Source organism: Sceloporus occidentalis, unplaced genomic scaffold (assembly GCF_023333645.1).
Source record: "Sceloporus occidentalis isolate IW3139 unplaced genomic scaffold, rSceOcc1.0.p SCAF_103, whole genome shotgun sequence".
NCBI classification, from domain to species: Eukaryota; Metazoa; Chordata; class Lepidosauria; order Squamata; family Phrynosomatidae; genus Sceloporus; species Sceloporus occidentalis.
In genome coordinates, this window is record NW_028317083.1 from 965,460 (window position 1) to 984,342 (window position 18,883).

The 18,883-nt window shown below is 38.5% G+C and overlaps 1 protein-coding gene across 1 annotated transcript; it reads left to right on the forward strand.

Moving 5' to 3' along the window:
* The first annotated feature begins 8,624 nt into the window (after nt 1–8,624).
* Nucleotides 8,625–16,276, forward strand: LOC149283503 (neuronal pentraxin-2-like). Its single transcript, XM_089497505.1, has 5 exons — nt 8,625–9,071; nt 10,339–10,555; nt 12,943–13,187; nt 15,430–15,609; nt 16,049–16,276. The coding sequence occupies exons 1-5, from the start codon at nt 8,625–8,627 to the stop codon at nt 16,274–16,276; spliced, it is 1,317 nt and encodes a 438-aa protein (XP_089353631.1).
* Nucleotides 16,277–18,883: the final 2,607 nt, after the last annotated feature.

Here is an 18,883-nt window from a genome sequence, read left to right on the forward strand (position 1 = left end):
TGTTATTTGACCGCAGTTTCTCTGACATTGTTTAAAGGAACATTTCTGAATCAGACAAATTCTACAATCATATTCAACATTTATACAACAATGAAAGTGTCACTATATTTCCTTCTTTACTTGCTTCTACCATCCTTGGTCTTGTTTTAGACCAATTTGTTACATTTACTTCACAGGGGGATATTAAATGGGATTAGGGTCCAATAGAGTCATATTTTGATCTTATACTCATACCGGGCATTTAATATCACATTTGCAAGAAATGAGTTACCCCATCCTAATGCCAAACTATTGGTCTCCTTCTTGGTTCCCCCTTAATGGTGTTACAATCTTGGGATTTGGACATGGTCCACATTGGTACTTTTCCCATGTAAGTGTCCATATTACAGTTTTCCTAATTGATGGAATGTTGGAAAATATTATTTTTAAAGGTTCAATACCCCCATACTTGTTGACAGCTTTCTTGAAGGCATGACAAGCTAACTAAACCAAGTGACACGACCATTGACTGTAAAGGTGATTCTTCGTAAAATGTTCTGTTCTATATACCTATAGCACAGATGGATTGCATTGGGGAAAACCATTTGCCTTTTCACTAGATAATTAATGCAAACTCTAGGATTCTTGGTGTCCCATCTTCTGAAAAAAAAAATGAAAATAACTGTTTGAATAATATGTGATAATTTTACACCAGCTGATTCAAAGTGGCATTTGGGGGCAAAAACTGAATGGAAATTGCTAATGCAAATAATTTCTGTGTGTCTTTGACATTCTTAGTTATGTAAGAAATGATCGCTGTAGAGTGGATCACCATTGCTGATTTTTTTTTTTATTTCATTCAAAATCCCTTAAGTACTGTAGAGTATTGCATATTCCATCATGTACTGTAAAGCTGACATTAATTATGCTTTAAGCAATCAAATAATGATTATAAAGGAAACAAATGAGGAGCAGCTGTTATATTTCTGCAACCGAAGTAATAATTGCTGCTAATTGCTAAGTTTTACAGTGTATCTTATGGCAATTCAATTTACTTCCAGCACTTAGCGATGGGTTTCGTAATCTTTTAAGGGAAATTTTACTGCAAAGAAAAGTGAGACTCAATTATCAGAAAAAAAAGTCTGTTGTAGTTGCTTGTTAGCATTCTTTTGATGACACTAATTACATACTACTGACGAATGTATAGATTTCCTCAATGAGCTGTTAAACAGATGATAGATCTCCCTTGTAATAGATTCATTTGCACAATGGAGACCTCCATAGTAGATCTATGGAGGCATGTGGTGCAAGGAAGGGAGCCTGGTTGAGGCAGGCCCTTCTCCGAGTCAGGCGAGGGCAGTGTCCCCTATAAATACTGAGTGGAACAATTGGACTTACCCTGGGGTGTAATAGATGACCATGACCAGAATGAGGCTCAGGTCTCATAGGAACCCCTAGGGATTCCTGGGACACTGTTAACACTGCTGCATAGGTCATGCGATTTTTACTGAGCTACAAGGTTCATGTCATCATATCGATACCAATATCAATACAATGTTTTATGTTTGTTGGCTGCATAATATAACTATACATAACTGGGAAGAGAATTCATACAGGGACATTAACACACTCCAAAACAAAGTATCAAACTGGCCCAAGAAACATTCCTGTTGGTGGCTCAGATGGACCTACCAGGCTTGTAGTATTCAATCAATGCAGATTACAGGGATGAACTCACTGCTTGTGTATTTTGCCAAGATGTGATACCTGTCCACATGCAGTTACCAACTCCTTGATACAGCTCGTTACCCCACTTGAACCTGATTGTCCACGCTTGACCATCCTGCTTTTTGACCTTTGGCTTGTTACACAATCATCCTGATTATCTCCTGCTCCATGACCTCCGCTTGTTTACCCTTTGTGATCCTGTGCTGCCTGCCTTTAACTCTCTGCTTCTGGGTGTCTGTACCTTCTGCCTGAAGGCTCCCAACCCAGCCCTGACAACTGCATAATGGAGTTATACTGAACCCCAGTCGGTGTCTGGTTCACTATATAATGAGGGGAGTCATGATGCACTACAATTTGTGTCTGGCTCACTATATAATGGGGTGTTCCACTATGCGCTTCTTTTGTGGCTTTGTCATTTTGTGACATTTTTTTTTAGGAAAAGGTGGCAACCCTAGTTAGTGCCCATGTAAGAATTTCACGCATTCAATGATTTTAGTTTGATTTTAACTTTGTAATAATTTTTAAATCGGAATGATTATTTATTCATTAGCACAGTGGTGCTATACCTTAACGGAGAGATGATTGTAACTGTACATCTGCATGAACTAGAAAACACAAAAACTGCATGTTGAGATACTGCTAATTAAGCCCTGTGCATACTAATTTGGACACATACATTTATTTTCACATGAATATTACAATATGAATCAAGTCCATAAATACATTTTTTCTTTAAAAACCACAGAACTTGCCAAATCGCATTAAAATATTAAACATCTCTTCCGTGGGTTGAGGAAGAAACAATGAATAGTAAAACAGACCCTAGGGTCGAGTTGGCTGAAATCGGCATGGCTGATACGTCACGTTCTGTTCCCAGTTCTTTGTAATAGCTCACGGCCAACATTGTAATAAACGCTCACTAGGCAACTGACTACTCAAAATACATCGGATATTCATTGATGCAAGTGTGAGACTGTTCTGTGGCAGGGTCACTAGTCAGGAGGTATTAGATTCTGTACGTTTTTAGTAAGAGGCAGGTTAAGTCATTTTAGGATTCTTTGCAAAAAAAAATTGACATTGAATGTTGTAATATGAACCTTTTACTGAAAATGGTGTAATTAACCCCTTAATGACAAAGCCTGTACATGTACGGGCTCAAAATGCATTGTTTTCAACGGGTTTAGGGTCCGCCCATTGCCTTTAAGGGGTTAAGGGCTTTAGTCACTAAAGTGGGAGTACTTCATTGACACACATGTGACGCTACGTAGTGTACTCCATAGTAGACTTGTGCACGACAAGCAAGGTTCCTGCCACATTCTCGACTCAACAGCATTTAAAGTTTTAGGAAGAGATCCAGACTTGGTTTTGCACCGCAGGACCACCGACAACAGCAGCACTACAACAATGGATACACACATCCAGCTGCATGAATGTCTCCAAAATTCATACCATTTTGATGACTTGGTCCAGAATAAGATGATAAGTCTGCAGCAGCAGTAGTAGGGCACTGGGTAGACACAAGCAGATAGACACATTCAGCCCCACCGATGCAGAATTTCCCCCAAAATTAGATTTTTTTTGAAAGAATTGATCCCTCAGAGTAAGAAAGGAGATTAAACCACAGCAACAGAGACGGGGCAGGCACAGGCAGACACATCCAAGAATACGGTATAACACTAAATTTCCACCCACCAATAAAAAAGAACAAGCGTTGATCCCCCGGGGTAAGAAAGAATATTGAGCGACACCAGCAGAAGCAAGTCAGACACTGGCAGACAGACGCATCCAGACGGACATGCAGACCATTGGTGCAGAATTTCCCAAATATTTAAAAAAGAAATACAGAATTGATCCCCCAGAGTATATATATATATATATATATATATATATATATATATATATATACTTATACATTGAGAATTAAAAAAAAATGTATTGGCTTCCAGAATAAGAGCATTTTATTTATGACTCTACAATCCCTGTTTTTCAGCATTTTGTATATGACAAGTCACCATCTTCCATTTATCGTGAGATGTCCCATTTCAATTATGACATCAGAGGCCCCAAAACATGATGTGACGTTTGTCTTAGCAACGAAAGACTTCATTTTGTCTTTGACCCATACATCAATGTTCTTTATCGTGCTGTGACCCTACCAGTTAGCCTTTAGCATTTAAACTCACTAAGCTGAGTATTTGTTTTGTAAAGCCCCAAATAATGACATCACATAAATCATACTGTAGCTGTCAGACAAGACATACAGCATAATGCAAATCTCCATTTACAATAATACGCACAGAGCGCCCTGTGTTACTCAATACATTTCCATGTTAAAATGTGATAGTGAATAGTAAATGAAAGACAGCGGGATTTATGGTGCGTTTTATCACTGGGGTGATATGGCTTCACACACAGCAAAATAGCCAAGAGAAGAGAATATTTGAGTCCTAAAGAAGGACTGTCCTGCCAAAAGTATCGCATGCCCATCAATTCATTTTATATCAGAATTTTTGATTAAATCCATAAAAATGTCTGTATCATTCACGAATTTTCATATTTATTTTTACATGTTTGACCTAATTTAGCAGTTACGAGACACATGAATTAGTACAGTGGGGAAGAGATATTTACTTAGAGATTTGAGAGCATATTAAGTTTTCTGAATCATAAGCTGATTTCAGAGGAGTAAAGCTCTGTGCTAAATTTACAACAAAGACCAAATGCTCAGATCTATGGACTGATTGTCTGTTTCATGCCTCAAACTGAATTTTTGGAGCTTAATAAACTGTTTCATCCCATGCTGTCTGCTGGAAATAAGCTATGATGTGCTAAAATCAGAAAGGGAAGAAGAGCTCAAGGGAAACCAAGGCGGATTTTTAAAAGCGGCCCAGTTATTAAAATAATTCAGTGCTATCTTTGTACATAAAATTAAACGTTATGCTTTCTTCTTTTACGGCATCAGCGAGACAGCCACTTCATGACTTTGCTTTAATAGAGGTCAATGAGGCAGGAATCAAATCCCAAATTGCGCATTATGAAAAGCTGATATTAGGAAGTTCTCCTTCTCAGGGCCAGACTTGGGTCATCAAGTGCTTAATATACCGTAGTCTGCCTTAGACATACATACTTCCAGCAGGCAACAGCAGTGCAACCTGGTTCCTTTGCTTGGATTTATGTTTAAGTCACCCTGTACCTGATTAGGGGTAAAGGGTGGCAACAGCAAGAGAGCCAGAGTTCTCTAGATCCCAGTTTCCCCCTTCCTTCTGCCTGTCTGACCAATATTATTGGTTCAGATGGGAGGATTGTGTAAGTCGGTGTGCTTTCCTTTTATAACTAATTTGCATATGATCGGCATATTGCATTTTACATATGGTGTGATGCATGCTGGTCCTAACTCACCGCCTTACATTCAATGTCTGGACTCGCATTTACTCTCAGGGAGAATCCCAAGAGATTATGGAAAGGATAAAAATACATACAAAATTACATGAGAGATTAGTGCAACCAAAAACAATAGCACAAACAAATTACCTTATGATCACATTTGAAACTCTCTCCAGTTGGGATTCACAACTGGAATCTCCCTCACCATAAAAAACTAGCTCACCCCTATAGTCTGTGTCCCCACGTTACGCCGTCAACGCTCATCTCTCTTGCACTTTTACTTATGTGCATTACCGCAGATGCATTTATTTACACATCATTTTTCTCACTATTACAATTCTTTCGAATAACAGAATTCCTCATGCCTTTGTTTTATTAATTAGCATTTTCATTCTTGGTTTGCATTACCCTGTCCGGATGTTAATACCATTAATTGATTTTGTAGATTCCAGCGTTGCCTCTATTATTTTCTGCTTCTGCAATATTTTTTATATATATACATAACTGGTCAATGGATATTGCATTAAAGGGACTGCACTTTTCATCTACAATAAAAGATCAGAAAAACAAGTTTTTTTCTGATACAGGAACATTTCCCTTCATACTTTAAGTGCTATAGGGGTAAGCAATGCATTAGCAAACAAAAGGATACTAACGTTCCTCAGTCCGATGTAACCACTTAGTTGCTGAAAATGACTCATCTGGCATACTGGTGTGACTGTAGAGCTAAGAACTTGTCTCCCTGTTCTTTTACTGCTTTAAAAAACTTCAAATCATATTCAGTTCTTGGTGCCGTCTTATATTCACAATATACCTGTCTCATTCATATTCAAATTCCCTCAATGTATTATTAACATGTACCACTTTGGTGGGAAGATGGTTCCACTCATCTCCAAGCCTGTCCATTTATCATTTTAGTAGCTCCCTCTCTGAACTCTATCCAGAACATCAATATTCTTCTAGAAATGGGGTCTCCAGAACTGCACACAATACTTCTAATGTGGCAGAATTACTTCCATCATCCTGATAACAATCCCTCTAGCTATTTGATCCAGCACACTGCTTTCATTCTCTGCTTCTTTACTGTATATTGCCTGCCTGACTACCTTTAGGTCCTTGGAAAAATTGCTTGCACATCTCCCCTGTGATGCCACTGACAGCATGATACCCCAATACCTCAATTGGTGTTTTACACCCCAAGTGCACTATTTTACACTAATCAATAATAAACTGCAGCTGTCATATGCTCAGACATTCTTCCAATTTACTTAAATGATTAGCCATTTGACTTATTTCAGCACAAATGCCTACCCCATTTCAGAATTTGTATGACTAGCAAAAACACATACTTTTACTTTTAAGATATTTTGTAATTTCACTAATACAAACCTTAAAGAGAATGGGTCCCAGTAATAATCTCTGAGGTTCTCCACTAGTAACAAGACCTTCTTCTGAATATTCACCATTAACTACAGCCTCCTGTCACTAATTCATTTAACTATTTTAACACTCAAACACTGCAATAAGTTGTCTACTGGTGCTGTGACAACCTGGTAAAGCTATGCACTCCCTGTGCATGAGAAGAGGCAAGTAAGTATAAATGTCACAGATCTCTATGTTCTGCTCCCTTGCCAGAGGAAGGCTGTTCTGAGAGGGGACATAAAGCTAAACTGCATAAGCCCAGCTGCAATTCCACATTTGGCCACTGGAGGCAACTCTACAAAATAGCATGTTGGTATGGCTGGCTGCCCTATGTTGAGCTAGTTTTGGTAATACATGGCCAGAAATCTCTATCAAGTCCTAGTATTTCAGTTGTATCTACTGGTGTTTGTTCTCTTTGTTTCACATTATTCCTGTCAATGTTAGCTGAGTCCCTTGATTCTCCATAGAGCAGAGATTTATGCCATTAGATGTATAGTTAAACTGCTTCCTCCTCTCTACTAATAACCCACCAGGAATTATCACACAACACAACATGTATGGAAACTGGTGAGACATTACATGGAAGTGTAGGTGCAGTTACTCGTGATTATGTTGAGATATTGAACCATTAATTCTGAGCTTTGCACATGTGAAATACTAATTCAGTAAAATGAAATCAGAGTCTGGCTATTGAGAGTTAGGTATAATTTCACACAAAATGGGAATTCCTTGGAGTAAAGACATGTTTGTTCTATTACTACTGGTTCCCTTAATTGCTCACACTAACCATTTATACTGTAGTTCTGTCTCACTGATTTCCCATTACTTGAAGTCCATTAATACTCCTAGTGAATTATTAATCATTCCTCTGAGCAATATGCTCTGAACATGTACAGTTTATCTGAATGGTGGTTTGTAATTCCATAATCATGACAAAGTGTTAAAGACATATAGAATTTGTTCCTTTAACCCAACACATTAGAGAAGATGTACTGTAAATAAAACTGGTACTTAAATTTCTGAATTGGATATCTCTACAGTCTAAATGTTTGCACAATTAGGAAAAGTATGTACATTTTGCTGTTTGGGATATTATCCATGAAGATCTCTGATGCAGCCAGCAGTTAAGTATATAGACAATAATGTGTCTGTCTCTCTACCCCGATCTCTCTATCTATCCATCTCCATTATCTTTATCTATCTTTCTATTATCTCTCTCCCTGTATATCAGTATATGTCTGTCTATCTATCTATCTATCTATCTATCTATCTATCTCATCTCTCTCACCCTAGCTGCTTTTACTTACTCTGTGTCACTTTCCCTTTTTTATAGTAATTTATACCTATATTCTTATGTATTATAGTAATTCCATATCTTCCCTTAAGAACACTTACCATAAACACTAACAAACTCAAATACATAATAATGTTTTTACATTCTGAAAATATATTTTATAAGTGTATTTTTTTTTTCTTTTTAATTTTCAGAATAATTGCTAATTGCTAAAAAAAAATCAGAGCCTCCTGGGTATTGATTTCAGCTTCTTAGTATTCTTAGTGAATTGAATAAGTTATCAATGTGATCATCCCACTGAATGAAATATTTCTCTTTGCATATCCTGCACTTAGTAAGCACCCCAGGGACAGACCTGGGGAGGATGCTGCTACTCTCACCCCCTCTCCTCCCATCAGCATCATTCTCACCTTCCTGTGCCTTCTGATGGGATGAGATGACGTCTGGCATGTCTCATGTGCTGCCAATCAAGATACGCCTGGTGGTGCTGATCCTTTAAGATGAGCCTCTGAGATCAGCTCATTCAGTAAATGCACAGCCCTGCTGGAGAGAGGACCTCAGAAATCTACAGGATCCTGAGCTCTAGGAAGGAGACACAGAGTGGCACTTGGGTACTATAGCTCTGGAACTCATTGGAAAAATCCATCTGAAAGCACAGAATCCCTGAGATAATTCTAAGAAACTTCAGCTTTTTTAATTGCTTATTTGAATTGCTTTAATTTGGATCTGGAGACTCCTGTGACTTCTCCAGATCATCTGGCTTGTTGGTTTTGGGACACCTGCACATCTTCAGTCTGCTGTTTGGACTGAGGACATCATGAATGCTGTTCTTGGAGGGATTCTTTGTCTGTTCGTCCTGGTGGAAGGGAATAGCGTGAAAAAGCAGGATAACTCCGGGGAGCGCTATGTGTGCACTGTACTCCCACCAGAAGCCCACCCCGGTTGTCCCATGCCACCTGCTCCAGGAGCTCAGGAAGAGGAGCTTCGCAACACTATCCTGCAGCTCCGGGAGACCATCCTGCAGCAGAAGGACACAATCGGGCAGCAGAAGGAGACTATAAAGGAGCTGACATCCAAACTTACCAACTGTGAAAGGCTGTCTGAGGGCACGGGGCAGGATGGCAAGCATGGGTCCTGGAGGAAAGGCTTTAGCAAATCTGAAGGCAAAGACACCATGGGGGATCTACCCAGAGATCCCAGCCAGATCATCGATCAGCTCAGCCGCACCATGCAGTCCCTGAAGGACAGGCTGGAGAATCTGGAGGTAACTTTTATGTCTTTTAGTAGAACTTTTACTATGAAATCTCAGATGTCAGATCAAAAAGGGTGTATTTTGTATTATTTGGATTAAAATGCTCTGTAAATCTGGATACTGTCAGTATTTAATTGCCCCAACCCATGCAATTACTTAGCCTCACTAAGCACAGATCCAGATTTGTTGCCCTGCACTAGCAGCACAATGAAGACTTCCAGCACCAGGGGCAGCTCTTCAGTTCTTCATAATGTGGAGCTGTCCCAGGTCCTGAACCCCTGAGCTTCTCTGTAAAGCACTAGGAACACTGCCGTGTAGAATAGCTGGTTGACTGAGAGTGATTGGATATGCAGTAGATAACAACTGGGATTCTAAAGTGCTCCAAATCATAAAAAAATGGTGATCAATCACAAATATATTCTTACTATTGCACTTGTATTGCAGAATTATGGCTGGTTATGTGTAAAGAGAAATTCTGATGCTGATAATTGCCCTCAACTATCCTGTAGGCAAAGTGTGCTGCATTATGTCTGGACACATTACACTTAAAAATAAAAAAAATATTCTATGTTCAGAATATGAATAGTACATTTACCATTTGCTACAACAACAATTCTCAACCTCTAATTAATCCCCATTGTGTTCCTATATTATCATGTTTAACCTGTAATGCCATCTAGCTGTGCATTAAGAACTCCCAGGGATACAAATGTATAAGTTGGAAGGATTCATGCTATAATATGTTCATCCATACAAAAAACTGCATTACAATGTATTGATGTATACATATTCCTGAACTGTGTCAGTGAACTGTGTGTGAAAATGGATATACAGTATGCATGCTATCATAATGGCTAGAGCTAGTAACAATATACAGAGCAAACGCACAAGCCTTACTATTTAGGGTAATGTGTAATTCCAGTGGATTCTTATATCACATAATGTCTTCTAGGATGTAAACGATTTTACTATCCTATCCATCATCATACATAAAAAATGTGAGCTATTTGGATATGAGGTTAATATAAAGGTTGCATCAGATGTTCATTCAGTTGTAGGTCATAGTAAAATTATGTGAAACGTATAAATAATGTCCAACGGTCTAGGAAATGTCTTCAGACAAATTCATATGCTTTTGTAAAATACAGCATAAAGCATGAGTTTTATTAACCGGTTTTGAAACATAAGCGATTTATATATATTCAATGCAGAATGTATTGCAACTGTGGATCCTTAATTGTCCTACCAGATGCCCAATTAATGTATCTTTTTGTTAAAGCATCAGTTGAGATCCAATGCGTCCTATTCTGCCTTGCCTAATGACCTTCGAGAGATGCTTCAGAGAAAGCTGGGGGACCTGGAGCACCAGCTTTTAAACAAAGTAGCTGAACTTGAAGATGAGAAATCCTTACTTCACAATGAGAGTGCAGCTCACAGACACAGGACGGAGTCGGCACTCACTGCTCTACTGGAAAGAGTTAATGAACTCGAAAAAGGTAATTCCAATTGCAAAGGCTCAATTGAAAGAAATAATAATTACATATATAAATATATATGACAGCAACCGATATAATTCACAAACCACGTTTTATTGAAACGTATCTGTTATTTAAGAGGGACATGTCTATGTGATTTTCAGTGACACTTTGGTTAGTTATGGCGTTAATAAGATTTCCTGAAGCTTTCAGACGTCTGTTGGCTTTATAGTCTTATAGCATCCAAAGATGGACTGACAATTCTGTGATTAAGGGCAAATGGATATTATCAACCATATCTTATAGCATTTAATACTCCCATTGCACGTCTATGGCAGATATAGACTGTTGGGGAAGAACATGTACTCATTCAATTAGCAGAAATGATGTCTGAAAATGTAACAGTTTGACTCCTTCAAAAGTGTTTGGTAAGTATAATAATAATTATAATTCTAGCTTTAGTCAGACTGAGACTTATGGGCTGCTCGTGACTGATGATCTGCTCTGTCTTTTTGGAATTCTTGGGGATTTAGTTTTGGGGCATTTCATTCTGTATTGGACATCTGGTTTTCCATTGTGTCTGATACCATTAAAATCATAACAAGCTAGGGGGATATTACCATAGTTTGCTTTCCTACTTCTCATCCAGGAACAGCAGCATATCGTGCATCTCATTGCTTGTTACAGAGGCAATGTCCGTTTCGGTTCTTGAGAAAACTGAATATACAATCCGGTATATAGAAGCGCAGGATCATTATCGGGAATAATGCCAGGTGTCATATTGTGATTTCACACAGCCTCGGGTACTTTCAGCTCTGGAGAACCGTTTCATAAAGCCAGCAAAAGAGACTATTCAATAAAAATATCTCTGGTGCTTGCTCCTACAGGTCCTGTGCAGTAGACGTTACCTTTGACCATAGTATAATGGATACATAATTAATGAACGTGTCCCATTACTAAGAATAAAGTCATAGGTTGCATGCTACCACCTATAATAGGGTAAACAACAAGCTCTGGAATATGATAGACCATGGTAGAATACGTAATTTAGTAAAAATTAAGGTGGTATGGAAATTTAAAATGTAAAAAATATATATAAAAAACCCTATTTTTGATTTTGATGGAATAAGTATAGTTTTATACCAAACTCTGTGTTGTCCTAATTAACGACTGGAAATAAATGAGTGTAAAAAAATTTTACGTTCACACAACAAGGCTTTTCATAACCAAACCATTTAACCAGGCTAAAGATTCTATGAGATAATTTGACGTCCTATCCCATACACCTACCTGAGAAATGTTATGGGGGGTTATTTTGCACACAAGGCAAATGCCTGGTGGGCTACTGTTGGACAAAGCTCCATAGTCACATGATCTGTCGATCCCGTGCCAGATCGGGTGGTGCAGAGTGCAGCAAATCGCTGGACATGCCCTGCTGTACACACTGCGTGAGCATAACCCCGTAACATGCGTGCTCTCATATCAAGTTGTCAACAACACCTTTAATCACAGAAATCCAAAACTAAGGCATTTTAGCAGCCCTCTTAGTACCAGGGTCAGACTGGGGAGGACAAGGCAGTCCTGGTACTTTAAGATCAGGAGCCGCTGGCTGGATGTGTGCAGCCCCACGTTACATTTACCTACTCAGGCGGCTGGGCACTGGAATACGAGCCCACTAGGCATTTGGCCAATATGCCAGGTGGCCAGTCCGGGCCTGGCGAAGACTATGTGGGGGACTGTGCCTCTTTGATCGCCCCATTGGTTTTTTGGACCGAGTAGAATATTCAAGTCAGAAGATGTTTAGAGCAAGGTGTTATGGACGGATCAGCTTATACATGAGTCAACAGCATGTGTGTGCGAGGAGAGTTCAACATTCTGCTTTCTGGATCATGACTCAATGGCACATTCGTGTGACTCATAAAAATAATAGAAGGGGGCTCTACAGTATTTTACACCCTTCCCAAAAAACGCTCTGGAAATAGATTACACAACCACAACCTCAATCAAGACATTAGAGAATGAGATTATAATTACTGGCAGAGTCTTTGGACCTCACGGTAACTCTAGAAGAAAACGGTTCTAGAATCTTTGATTATATTTACTTTATTATTAGATAATGTAATGTAAGCAGCCAATGGGGTAAAGTAACTGTAATTCCCCAACCGATTCCCCAAATTCTATTAGCAAACGATCTAGATTTGAATAATTCATAAAAAACATTATCTCTTGAATTATTGTCTGGGAGGAAGGAAAAATCTGTATAATATTTTCTAGATAATCAGCAGCTCACCATTCCTAAATCATCAGTACAAAATGAATTGCACAATTTTACTTTAACTGATTATGTAAGTTTATAATCATCTACACATAATGATTTTGTAATAAACATTGACTTTTTTGTGTTGTAGGCACCAGCCCCTTTAAATCACCGGATGACTTCAAGGTTTCCCTCCCTCTCCGTACCAACTACTTGTACGGAAGAATTAGAAAGAGTCTACCGGAGCTGTATGCGTTCACCATCTGTATGTGGTTGAAATCCAGCGCTTCTCCAGGAATCGGAACCCCATTTTCTTATGCAGTGTCCGGCCAAGCAAATGAGATCGTTCTGATCGAATGGGGGAACCATCCTATTGAACTATTGATTAATGACAAGGTAGACGCAACCTCTTTGCTATAAATAATATACAATGATAGACCATTAGCACAAACGTCAACAAGGGGCGTTCAAAAGATAGTTGTAGTATCTTCACTAATTGAAAAAACAGCATATAGCAGAAGAAGGTTTGATAAAGATATTTAATGGGTACAAAATAATCAGTATCTCCAACAGTAATCTGTTCCATACTGTTGAAGCAATAACAGGTCAGATGTCAAGGGTATCTGTGACGGAGCTCTGATGAATGGATAAACACTGCTGATGGTCTGATTGAATCAAACCAGATTTATCATTTGAAATCCTCTATGGTTCATGCATAGACTATTGGTTTATGAGCCAGGATTTATATATTATTAACACAGGGCACTGGTTGAAAAGACCAGAGGGACATCTTTTTCCATCGCACAATTTCCCCCAGGAACGGCAGACATGTGCACAGATATGCCTTATGGGGGTGAAGGAACATATTGGGAAAAGAATAGAGGTACTTAGTAATAAAAAATGATGTAGGGGAGCAATAAAGGAAGCTAAGCGCAAGGTAGGAGATGGCAGGATAGAACTTAGGGCAGTGATGTAATTGTATTTTCAGGTTTCATCATCAAGTGATGCAGTCAGTGCCTCTGCATCTGCACCATGTACATTTTTGGTTAACTTTTTACAAATACAATTAAAAGCTAACATGCACATTCTTGTAACTCAACGTGTAAACCAATCTTTGCTTTAGAAGTACAGATCCTATATGTTAATCTGTGACTTATTTTTATACACCGAAGGGCGTCAAAGGCCATGCACAATAATAACGAGGTCACTCTTTCATTACTAAAAGTTATATAATTATCTGACATAGAAAAACCAGCTGACTCATCAAATTGATATCCCATTCTTATCTGTTCTTCACTCAGAGGATACATAAGTAGTGATGTACAGTCAGCACTGTGTGGAAGAAAATATAATGTTGGTCACATTTGTTTGTATAGTAAGAATACTTAGCTGCAGAATGTGGTAACTAGGTGGTGTTTTCCATGCTGTCTAATGGACCGGTAAAGAGATATTCCCATGGTGTGTTCGGATGGTGTTGCTAGGAGACCGAGTGTAGCTCTCAGATGGTTGGAATGTTCACAGCTTGTCGGAAATACATACGGGTCTCGCAACCTGCTGCAAATCTATGCTTCTCGAATGTATTCCCACTAGCAGCTGCATCTGTAAACCACGGAAAGCTTTAGGGATCTTCTGTCACATGCGTGACGGCTGATGTTTTCATGCCGTAATGGTATGTGAAATGGTTGGACCCATTGGTCTATTTGAGCCATACCGTAACATGTTAATCTGCAGCATCTATCTCTGTGCAAGTCCTTCAGAGGGTTTGTTTTCTCTCTGGATCCTAAATCCCGCTGGGTCTTTCCCCCCGGAGTAGCTCTTTTTTCTAGAAGCTCAGAACATTTGGTGCATCAAGCATATTGAACATTTGGTGCATTTTTGTGTAATTAAAACTCTTTAAACTTGTTCTTGTACCGTTTTTTTGACCACTTGACATGTCCAGGTATAAAAATGCAGTGATCAGAATCAGATTTTAAAGCTCTTTCAGCCCCAGACTACTGTGGAAAGTACCTAATTATTAAGTCCTAGACAAGGAGTGTTAAACTCCAGCTCCTGACGGTTATAGACAGGTCAAATGTTTTAGATATCCTACCTTGAGTGCAGACAGCTCCATCATTTGTTTAGGCTGATTAAGTCATATGTATTTAAGCAATGATACACAGAATTACTGGTGAGATTCTGGCCCTTGAAGCCTGGGGTAAAACTTTTCCGTTCTAGACAACATTTTTATCTATATTAAGTATAAAATTCTAAGCAGATCCTCTGTCTAAGTTGATACGGATCATCAATGGTGTATCAATTCGCTAGGGACGTAATGGTTAAGCATTTATTCCAAAACCATACATTGTCAACTCCCTAGGAGAACGCGTCAGCAAAACATCATATCAATCCCACAGGGCCCTTGGTCAGAAATGTAATGGACTAACAAGGAAGCAAACTCAACCCAACTCAACTTCAGTTGAGTTCAGATCTCCTTACCCTTCACAGTAGACTTTCAGGCACTGAAAGTGTAGAGCCATGAATCCCTTGTTATTGAGGCGTTGTCACAGATGTAACTCTTTAAGCTTTTTTACTGAAAATAGGAAAAAATGAGCTTTTGGGGAATAATTTCAATCATCTTTTGTATCTTGTTTTCTTGCAGGTTGCTCAACTCCCATTTTCTATTGGTGATGGTAAATGGCATCATATATGCATAACATGGACAACCAGGGATGGATTGTGGGAAGCATTTCTGGATGGAGAGAGGCTTGGCTCTGGGGAAAACCTTGCCCCTTGGCACCCAATTAAACCAGGTGGAATTCTCATTCTCGGCCAGGAGCAGGTGAGTGTTCGGTACATGGGATTTATACTCATCAGACATATTTTACAACAGCAAGGAAGCCTCAGAGCTATATAGATATGGATTAATTCAAGACACTTTTGAGAAAAAACATTCAGCGGTATAAATGAAACCCCAACAATTACTTCTGTAAAATGTGTTGTAGGTCATGGTAACTCGTATCTCAAACCATAAGTAACCAAATATGAGTTGAACTCCTGAGTAGAACAACTAAAGTTCCCAATGAATGCACAGGGATTGTCAATGACCTGCCTTATATTTGGAATGAGCACAGCCAACTTTTAAAAATGGGTATGTTGATATATTGACTGCCATAGTAGACTTTATTGGACCACAGGTCATAGTCTTTTTGACATTATCCACCCTTTGTATGTTTGACCACAATCCGTATTTAATGGAATGTTTCTGGCTTTCTCCAAAGGATACAGTTGGTGGAAGATTTGATGCAACTCAAGCCTTCGTTGGAGAGCTGAGCCAGTTTAACATATGGGACCGTGTCCTAAAAGCAGATGATATCGTGAACATTGCTAACTGCTCTACCTACATGCCCGGAAACATCATTCCATGGGTCGAAAACAACGTTGAGGTTTTTGGAGGGGCGACTAAGCTGCCTCTGGAACCTTGTGAGGAACGTCTGAATAATTTATAGCTAATGTGACCTATCTTATTGAGACAATCTTTTATGAGGCTATTACTTGTAAAATGCACTTATTTCTTGAAATAAATTTTGTAAACAACAATCCGAAACAGTAGCTGGAAAAGAAATAATATATATTCATTGGCTGACTGGCAACATTTTGGGAAGAGTAGCGCAAATCTTTTTACGTAAAGGCAATCGTCTCATGCCCAATGAAAATGCATTGAGAATCAATGAATATAGCTACTTGTGACTAGTGAAAAAGTGGATTCACTATCTTGCGTGGCTTGACGAGACGTCATGCATAGTGACCTATATCACTGAGAAAGTACCTTCATAGAGTTGCGATTATCTTTTATACGCTTGGCCAGTCTGCCCATGAATATGAATGAACGTTCATAGCAATTGTCTTAATTGATATAAATAAGTCCGAGTAACCTTCCTAAAACATGGTTTCTTTAATCAGATCCAACATAACTTACTAATTGTAGTAACCATGTTAACCACTTTTTGTTAATTGTTAATATGGTACTCTTTGAAATCTTTTTAACGCTATGGCTAATAAATTCCAAATAAATGGAGCAACCAAATAGCAAACACTGGGGGTCATTGATAAAGAAATTGCTAGTACAAGAATGCCCAGGATCACCATTGCACATAATGATACATAATGAAATACATTTCAGGCCTTTATAAATATTTCTGATTAAAGTTTGATTTTTTTTTTTCTTAAAGAGATTGCAACAAATATTTTTCCATGAGATGCAGTACTTTTTATGGCCTAAATATGCACTTTTTTGTTCATAGGTGTTCTATGACTTTCTTGAAAGTTATACACTGGTGCCATTGTGGTTTTGGGACATGGAACGCCTTTGTCAATCACCCCCAATGTTTTTTTCTGTACTAATATATCTGATTATAATAATAAGTAATAATATACCTGATCCTGCAGACAATTCTGTGTTTTGATAGATGGTTAACACTGGTAAGACAAATTTTTGGTCAACAAAGTAATGTTTCAAAATTCCCCTCTAATCTGTTGCATTTCTGTATGAAACAAAGAAGGTTTAAAACTTTTACCAACATGGATGTGAAATGGTTTCATGTCCTTCCTCTCTAATAATAATTTTTAATATTCATTGTCTGGTGGTATTAATACTTAATATGAGCTATAAATCTATTATATTTACACAAACATAATTAAATAATTTTAACTGAAAATATAGTTTATTCCCAGAATAGCATGAAATTATTTTTTTCTTTTGCATTCATGCACTTAACCCTTTTCTAAGAAAGAAAGATAAACAGAGATATGTAATATAAAAATATTTCAAAAATTAACATTATGGAAAATAATTATTTTGTATAAATACATTGTTTTGTTAAAACGAATGTTTGGTGTCTTGTGTCATGATACTATTAAACTATTTTTTTTTGTAAATTTTACAGCATGCGACAGGCTCTGTGGCTGATAACATACATATTACATGGAATTGTCATGTGTCATGTTTATATTTCGATCTATGGACCACTCTGTAATTAGTAAAGCCTCAAAATATTTAACCCGAATCTGAAATGAATTTATACCACACCTCCCAAAAACGGGGGGCCCCCATTCGGACTCCTGAAACGTTGAGCTGTATGGTTAAGGAAATAGCTGTACCAAAACATAAATATAATAAAAACAAAATAGATTTAATTTTTATAGCTGCAGAACCGTAGAAAATGCGTGTCTTAAAAGAAAAAATATATCTTATGGTATCCTCGTATGCAAATTGGGGATTCTATGAAAAATAAATTTGCATATGAGGGCAGCTCGTACTGAGATCACAAATCCAGTTTTGTTTGATTGATGCAGTTGCTTCTGGTTATTTTATATATATTTGCTTTATACATCTGTCCTAGATATTAATGTTTCTGTGAAAGAGGCCAGTGCCAAACTCACAATATACTTGCTGCAGAGGGTGACTTCCTTGGCCATGTTTTCCACATGTAACTTTCACGTGTTGCTGACCAGCACATGTACGGTGCTCCCCCATGCAGTATGTGGGATGTATACACTCAGGGAAGGAAATCAGACATACATCCCACACGCTGCAGGGATTGTTACTACACATGTGCTGGTCCGCAACATGTGAATTATATGCGTCCTGGAAAAATTGCCAATGTGGTCACCTCATCTCTATCTGCGTGTGTTCATACAGTAACGTGATGTCCGGACTGGCCATCCAACCCACCAGGCGAATACCCGCTGGCCCACAGTGCCCCATACACGGTATGTGTGCGGCCCCCGGCAGTCTACATGAGCACAAACCGTAACATGCAGCCTGTCATATCCACATGAATGCCAGGTGAAAATTTACCTGCCGCAATCAACATCAATAAGTCTGTTGTTTATAACCGGTAGAACTGCCCCAGACATCATGTCACAATCCATTATTTTCAGAAAATATTTGTTTTAACCACTTTCAATGGTACCGTATGTGAATTCCAGTGCATTGGGATCTTTACATCGGGCATCTCCTCTCACACGAGGGCCTGTTACTTGTTGGATATTCTTATAAACTTGGAGGCATATATTACATGAAACAAATAAGCAGAGACAGGTTGGTCATTGGA